Source organism: Equus asinus, chromosome 8, assembly GCF_041296235.1.
Source record: "Equus asinus isolate D_3611 breed Donkey chromosome 8, EquAss-T2T_v2, whole genome shotgun sequence".
Classification (NCBI taxonomy): Eukaryota; Metazoa; Chordata; class Mammalia; order Perissodactyla; family Equidae; genus Equus; species Equus asinus.
In genome coordinates this window covers 369226-377667 of record NC_091797.1, presented here as the reverse complement: position 1 = coordinate 377667, position 8442 = coordinate 369226, and the positions used below count along the sequence as shown (strand labels likewise).

At 40.4% G+C, this 8442-nt stretch overlaps 1 protein-coding gene across 12 annotated transcripts in view; it reads left to right on the top strand.

The window, feature by feature from the left end:
- The window catches only part of KCNQ5 (potassium voltage-gated channel subfamily Q member 5), a 481904-nt gene that overhangs the window by 123117 nt on the left and 350345 nt on the right, over positions 1-8442 (top strand). Inside the window, exon 1 of one of the 12 annotated variants that reach the window (XM_070514559.1) lies at positions 6114-6289. The exons of 10 other annotated variants lie outside the window; for them this stretch is intronic. In XM_070514559.1, coding sequence (XP_070370660.1) covers positions 6129-6289 — 161 coding nt within the window. In that variant the 5' untranslated portion in view covers positions 6114-6128. Of the gene's footprint in view, positions 1-6113; positions 6290-8442 lie in introns of those variants that run through there. One more of the 12 variants, XM_070514560.1, reaches the window with a different exon arrangement.

The following is an 8442-nucleotide window of genomic DNA, read 5'->3' as shown; positions in this document are numbered from 1 at the left end:
AATTACTGGTTTTGCTAACAGGGCCCCTGGCCCCATGAGACATTAACCACAACCCTGTTCAGAACAAGCCTAACACATTCTCTCTAGCTCACAGGAAACCACAATGAGAGGAAGGAGATGGCTGAGACATAGAGTCGAAACCAGCTAAAACCAGCTGAAGGCAACATGGCAGTCTGACTTTTCCTGACAGACCCCATAGCTCATTACACGCTCAATGTAACACATTACCATGCTACTTTACACACTCCCTGGCGCCATGACAGTTTGCAATTGCCTTAGCAACAGCAGGATATGACTAAGTAAGGAAAGAAAAGGAGTGGCCCCGTTGCTCCCCAGAAAAGCCTGCCCATTTCCCCATATAATTATGAATATTCCTCTCCTTCCTTCCCTAGACCCCTTATAACAGCTGCCTAATCACCCCAGAAGCAGAGAAGTTGATTTGTGAACATAGTTCCCACTTCTCCAATGCTCGGCCATTGAATAAAAGCTTGTGCAATTGAATGCTCAGCTTTGGTTTTGTTTCAAATCTGCCACACTGAGCAGAAAACAACCCTCCAAGGAAGGAAGGGATTGTGGGTATGAGGCCCACCCATGGGCCCCTTCTCTGAGCTCTACCAAATGTGGGTCCAAGTCCCACTGGAGTGAGGTGAAATTGGTAACAATTTGAGCAACTGAATATCATCCACGGAGCTGGGGAAGACTGGAGAAGGAGCAGCAATAAATTTATAGGGCATGAGTCAAGAGTTCTCTTCTGGCATATTAAATTTGAGATGCCAGTAGACATGCAAAGGAACTTGTTAATATGCAATAGGTATTTAAACCAGAAAAGAGTGTCATGAGCCAGTGGTGCTAGGACAACTCGATAGCCACATGCAAAAGAGTGAAGTTGAATCCTTACCTCACACCATATACAAAAAACAGCTCAAAGTGGATCAAGACCTACATGTAAGAGCTAAAACTATAAAGTTCTTAGAAGGAAACTTGGAGGTAAATTATCATGACCTTGGATTTGGCAAAGTATTCTTAGCTATGACACCAAAAGCATGACCAAAAGAAAAAAGTAGATAAGCTGGACTTTATCGAAATTAAAAACTTTTGGGGCTGGCTCCCTGGCCAAGTGGTTAAGTTCGCGTGCTCTGCTGCGGCGGCCCAGGGTTCGGATCCTGGGCACAGACATGGCACCACTCATTGGGCAACATTGATGTGGCGTCCCACATCCCACTACTAGAAGGACCTGCAACTAAGATATACAACTATGTCCGGGGGCGGGGGGGGTGGTTGGGGAGATAAAGCAGAAAAAAAAAAAGAAGATTGGCAACGGTTGTTAGCTCAGGTGCCAATCTTTAAAAAAAAAAAAAAATTAAAAACTTTTGAGCTTCAAAGACACCATTGAAAAAGTAAAAAGACAACCCGTGAAATGAGAGAAAATATTTGAAGTCATATATCTGATAAGGATGTAGTACCCAGAACATATAAAGAACTCTTACAACTCAACAATAAATGGACAAATAACCTAATTTTAAAAATGGATAAAGCATCTGAATAGACATTTCTCCACAGAAGATATAAAAATGGACAATAAGTACATGAAAAGATATTTGATACCATTAGCCATTAGGAAAATGCAAACCAAACAACAATGCAATGCCACTTCACTTCACCTAGGATGACTGTAATAAAAAAAAGGCAGATAATAAGTATTGGGGAGGATGTGGAGAAAATGGAAGTAGCGTAAACTGCTAGTCGGAATATAAATTGGTTCAGTGACTTTGGAAAACAGTCTGGCAGCTCCTCAAAGGGTTAAACATAGGGTTACCATATAACCCAGCAATTCCACTTCTAGATATATACCCAAGAGAAATGAAAATATATGTCCACAAAAAAGCTTGAATATGAATGTTCATAGCAGTATTATTCATAATAGCCGCAAAGTGGAAACAACCCAAATGTCTATCAGCTAATGAATGGATGAATATAATGTGGTATAATTCATCAGTAAAAAGGAATGAAGTACTCATACATGTAACAACATGGATAAACCTTGAAATAGTGTGATCCATTTATATAAAATATTCAGAATAGGCAAATCTATAAAGACAGAATGTAGAATAGAGAAGAAAAGAAATAATAAGAATTAGAGCAGAAATCAATGAAATTGAACATAGTAACTCAATAGAGAAAATCAATGAAACCAAAAGTTGGTTGTTTAAAACAATAAAACGATAAGCCTCTAGCCAGACTAAAAGTGAGAGGAGACAATTACTAATATCAGAAATGAAACAGAGACATCACTACAGATCCCATAGACATTACAAGATAATAAAGGAATTCTGTGAACAACTCTGTGCCCACGAATTTGATAAAGTAGGAGAAATGGACCAATTTATTGAAAGACACAATCTGCCAAAACTCATACAAGAAGAAATAGACAATCTAAATAGGCCCATGTCTATTACAGAAATTGAATTAATAATTCATAATCTTCCAAAATAGAAAGCAGGTTCACTGGTAAATTCCAGGCATTTCAGGAAGAAATTATGCCAATTGTCTGTAATCTTTTTCAGATGATAGAAGCAGAAGGAAGACTTTCTAACTGATTTTATGAGGCCAGTGTTACCCTAATACCAAAACCAGACAAAGACATTAGAAGAAAAGAGAACTGCATAGCAATATCTCTCTTGAACATAGATGCAAAATTCCTCAACAAAGTATTAGCAACTCAAGTCTTACAATGTGTAGAAAGAATTATACACCACAGTCAAGTGGGATTTATCCCAGGCAGGCAAGACCATTTCAACTTTCGAAAATCAATTAATGTAATCCATCATATCAACAGGCTAAAGAAGAAAGCTCACATGATCATATCAATAGATGCAGAAAAAGCATTTGACAAAATCCAACACCCATTCATGAATGTAGATTAGGGATTGCCTAGGGCTGCTGGAGGGAGGCACTAGGGAAGGGGGAATGACTGCTGAAGGTAGAGAGTTTCTTTCTGAGGTGATGACAGGTGCTAAAACGATTGTAGTGATTCTCACGCAACCCTGAATATACTAACAACGGTTGAAGCACACATGCGAAGGGAGTGACTGTGTGGTCTGCGACTTACATCTCAGTAAAACTGTTACAAAAAATAAATGAAGAAAAGGAGAAGAGGCAGAACAGCTCAGCAGTGGGCAGCAGGCTTGGAGGGAACTAGTGAAATATGTGTCATGGGAGCTGAGAAGAGTGGATTTCTAGAAAGAGGGATGGTTAACTGGGTTGAACGCTGCCTAGGGGGTGAATACAGAGAGACCAGAGAATTGACCATTTAGTCTGGCAACATGGCAGCAATTGCTGAACGATGCTCGTGGTGGAGTTGAGGGGGAAGCCAGCTGGAATGGATCGGAGAAGGAGGTGAGCAAGGAAGACAACCACTGATGGCTTCTTCAGGAAAGTTTGCTTAGGAGGTGAGTGGAAAGATGGGATGAGAGCCGGGTTAAGGTAGGGTGATTTTTGTTGTTTTTGTTTTTTTTTTCTTTTGTTTTAGAGCAGCTTTGTCCTCTGATGTGATTGTTCTCGTACAGAAGGAGAAATTGATGTAAAAGAGGGAGATAGAGGATAATTACCAGAGCAAAGTCTCTGAGGGAAGATGGAATCCATGCCCTACGTGGAAAAAGAGATGAACCTTGAGGAGGAGCTGGGACCCTTGTCCGTCACAATTGGAGGAAGTCAGATAGAGTGGGTACAAATGAGAGACCACAGTTATCTCATCACAGTCTGGTTCATGAGGTCTTGGGGCTTCTTTATAGCTGCCTTGTTTTTAAAAACTTTGCATCGGCGTGTGTGTGTGTGAAATTTCTTTCAGTTGTAAACCTGATTTGGGGTTCCCTTCCATCATGTCCCAACCTGGGACCATCCACATGGTTTACGTGAATAAATATTCCACTGTCAGCTTCACAGTGGAGCTCTGTTTGGGTTTCAGCCAACAATTCTCGTGGTGGAGGAGAGAGACCTGTTTGATTGTGTGGAAGAGTCACTCCCCAAATTGCCAGGAACTCCCCAAAAACTCCTCTTCCCCACTACTTCACTTTTTCTACTTCTCCTCAGGCAGTGCTCAGGCAGTGCTCCTCAGGCTTGTGCTACCAGCACAAGAGCAGAGCAGAGTAAAATAATTTGAAAGTAAATACTACGGCTTGCCAGCACATGGGTAGAGAACAAATGCAAGTCGCCTCAATTTGGTCATCTTTTTAAAGTGATTTTGGATTTTTGAAAGTAAGATAGGAATAAAATCAATGATATAATGTTTAATGTTAAGTACATAATACAAATACGGATTTAAGGTTACAATTGAGTTTGGGTTGTTTAACAGAATTACAAAGCATCACATAAATCTAAGCATCATCAAATACAAAACCACAGATCTATCACAAGGTGTAGGAAGCTCTCTGTACTTTTCATCCTTAGGATCCTCTGGTTTTTGAAAGAATGCCAGGGCGGGGCTTGCCTCAGGTGGCTCAGTCAGAGTCCCTGGAGGAGGAGCTCAGCATTGATTTCTTTGCATCTCAGGAGGAGTTCCATGTGCACCCGGAGTCAAGTACCCTGGCTGCCCACTGAGAGGGTCTTGTAGAGATGCACAGACTGTATCCTGAACTCAGGTTCTGCTCATTCAAACTGCCTGCTACTGAAATAGGGAAGGAAAAAACCACCAAATGCAATTCTATGCCTTCAGAAACTTCTTGTAACATAGCTTTGTCTGAAAACAGTTTGTATAGAGGATGAGAAGTTAAAATGATGGGCTTTCCTGCTGGTTTGTTTCAAGATGGAGAAAGAGAGTAAAAAGTTTAGCAGACTTCTGAGACGCCAACGACAGCTGTTAGTTCGATTGAAGTGAGCAGTCAGGCAGACCATTGAAGAACTATTTTTAGGTGCTGTGCTGACAGGTGACACCTCTGTCACACCCTCCTGGAGAAGGCTTGCCCAGAGGAGATACAAGTTTTAAAACCACATTTAATAAACGAAACAGAATCTTGTAAATCTGCAAACAGGGGCAACAGCACGAAGCCCTCTCAGTACCATCTTGAGCAGCAGGTTAAGAAAGGTTAAATGGGGGATATGGTTAAAAATGGATTTTAACAGCTCATTTGGCTGAAATTGCTTTTCACGGGAAATACATTCTAGAAAATGTTGATAGTTATATCAGGTGAAATATTTCTATTATCAGTAGTCCAGAAATGGAAGCAATGGGAAGGGAGGAAGGAGGCAGGGGGGTAAGTAATTCTAGTTCTCAAGGTGACTGGCAGGTGTCGCCTCAGAAGATGCCAGGAGACTCCTTCTCCCTCTTCTGCTTTTGTACCAGCGACATTAGACATCACTAGTCATCGTGAGAGATGAGGACCTCAGCGATGCCCTGTGTCTGCGGGAGAAGAATGACAAACACATTCATTCCAGGGGTTTGAAAGGAATGAAACAGAGTAAAACAAAATGTTATAATCTTTGAAAGGAACAAAATACAATAACACTAAATATAGTCTGCAGAATAATCACTTTTGTTTTTAAAAATTGTAAGATGACCTGCGTTATTTTTAAATCAAGAACATTCAGTATGGAATCAACAGTTATTGCAAGTAGGAAGGAACCATTCTTCATCTGTGTGGGTCCAATTCGCTCCTTACGCTGCGGGGTACTCTGCTGCAGGCGGCCTTCAATGGCACAGTCCCTGCTCTGCTCCAGAGCTCATTTAATACTTCCTTGTGAGAGTCACAGGGTAGACTGAAGAACTGAAATCAGGTGCTGGGACTCCTGTGTGCGTGCAATCATAGATAGTAATCCTGGCCCTAAAGAAGCTCTGTGCCTGTGCTCACCAGCACTGCGTTGAGAAGTAGGAGAGCAGATCTCACGGGTGTTCTCCCACTCTGAAAATATTCTTTAAATTAACGGATGGCTACAGAAAAGATTCCTTCACTCATTTATTCGTCCACAAACTTTGATTGTTTACCATGTGCGGAACACTGTCTCAGCACTCAGATGTGCGAGTAAATAGGAAATCCTCTGAGCCTTCAGGGGACCCTCAGGCTAGAAGTGGGAGATGGGAGGGGGTTATTATCACAGAGAGGCAGGGAATCAATGCACGGAGAGCAGCTCGTGGCATGGAGAGCGGGCTGAGTGCACGGAGTTGGGCGGGTGACCTGGGGCCAGGAAGGAGGGGACTGGGGCACCGGGGGACAACAAGAGCAGATCTCAGAAGGCGCGCAGGATTCAGGGCTCAGACAGGACAGCCCGTGTTCATTTATTCTAACTCAAGAGAATAGTGAGTAATATACTTTCACTTGAATTAAACTTACTTTTTTGAATAAAGGGCTGGAAGCATGGCATGTCTAACCCATTAGGAAACCAAAGTAGTTTTCAGTAGTTTGTAAATGGCTGCTGATGGTAGTGCGCTTTATAAGTAGGAATTTTTTACTCAGACTTCGTTAAAGCAGGACGTCTGGGATTTTGAGAACAGATTGAATAGTTCCTGTGATCTGAGAAGCTGGGGAGGGAGGGACGTGGGGTAGAAGTTGAGGTCTGTGGGCACTGACAAGGACTGTGGGAATCCTGGACTACTGTGTGCAGAAAGATGTGTAGTCTGCAGTTTTCAACAAATTCTACAATGATTCATAACTCCAAAAAGGTTAAGAATTTTTATCTTAAAATAAGAACTTATTTTAAATATCTTATGACACAAACTCTCCAGCAATTCAGCATCCTTATTCTTCTGAGTTGGTGAGAGATTTTGCACTGTGAAATTTGGTCCTAAATTAGTGAATTGTGTATCTTGAGATACCTTAGCTCTAATAAACACATATTGTTAAAAATACTGTATACATTTTAGAATATTCACTGCAGAAAATACATCATTGTAAAAGATCACACACAAAGTTACAATATAGGCCTGAATTATAATCGGCCATTGCAATAGGTCACCTTTCTACAGAGCACAGAGAGGAAAGTCTTAAGGCCTATTGTTGAAAAGGATAATAATTTTCAAATGTTAGAAAGTGAACACCAGTTTATAACACTTGTGGGTGTTTCATTGTAAATTGTTAAGTGGCTTTATTAACTAAATAGTGAAACTCCTTTTTCATCCTAGTAAAGTAAATGGGCTTCGTGGAAGTGAAAATTCTCAACATATTAATTGTTGCTTGTTGGGTAGCCTTTTCCTAACAACTCTGAAGCTACCCAAAAAGTTGTTTTTATTGAAAATATAACTTCTGCATACTCGCCACACTTGAATTATGATGGTTACTTTTTCGGTATCAAACAGAAAATTTTGAAATGGAACTAAATTGCCAAGGATATCTTTTATTTCAATGTCATAGATAAGCTAGACCTTAGTTTACCAGTGTTGCACTTTATAAAACACAACATTGAATATATCAATAAACGTAAGTAATTATGTATAGAAACTGTTTACTAGTCTCAATATTTCTAAATTTCAAATTCATATTCTGTTTGAAGCCTTCTTTTCATGCCTGAAAGTGATGTATTTTTTTTTAAAGGGAAACCTTTTTTTCTGCTTCCCTAACAATCAAAATCAATATCAAACTTTCTAATATGCATATGGAAATGCAAGGGACCAAGAATAGCTAAGATTTTCTGGTGGATTTTCATTACAGAATATAAGACCTGTTATAAAACCATAGCATTTAAAGACAGTGCAGTGCTGGTGAGAGCCAGGCAGCCCATAAATCGATGGAACAGAACAGAGCCCAGAAACAGACCCATACACAGGGCCCCTGATTTGTGACAAAGATGACACTGCAGTGCAGTGGGAAACGGATTATTTTCCCAATAAGATCTGCAAGGTCAATTGGATAGCCTTATGGAAAAAATGAGTCTTATCACGACACACACAGAAATCAATTCTAGATGGATCACAACTCTCAGTGTAAAGGTTAAAAACAATCTTCTAGGATACGCATTGGCAGACTTTCCTTAAAGGGCCAGATAGTAAATATTCTAGGCTTTGCAGCCCACACAGTCCCTGTTGCAACTACTCAGCGCTGTGCCATGGCTGTGGAATGCAGCCACGGATGATTATGAGTGAGCCTGTCTGTGCTCCAATAAAACTTTATTTACAAAAACAGATGGCGGGTGCGTTTGGCATGCAGGTTGTTGTTTTCCAAGCCATATTCTAGAATTTCTTTCTGACCTTGGAGCAAGCAAGGACTTCTTAAACTGAACACAACAGGTGGTAACAAAAATAAAAATTTGACAAATTAGACCACATTAACATTTTTAAATTGGTTCATCAAAAGACAGTGTTAAGATTGTGAAAGCCAGCTTTCTTCAGAGTAGAAAAAAATACTCAGAATACATATATTCAGCAAAGGACTCATATCCAGAATATATAAATACACATGCACACATCCTATAGATAGGTTGTTTTTTTTTAAAGACAGCACAATAGAAAAAAGGGCA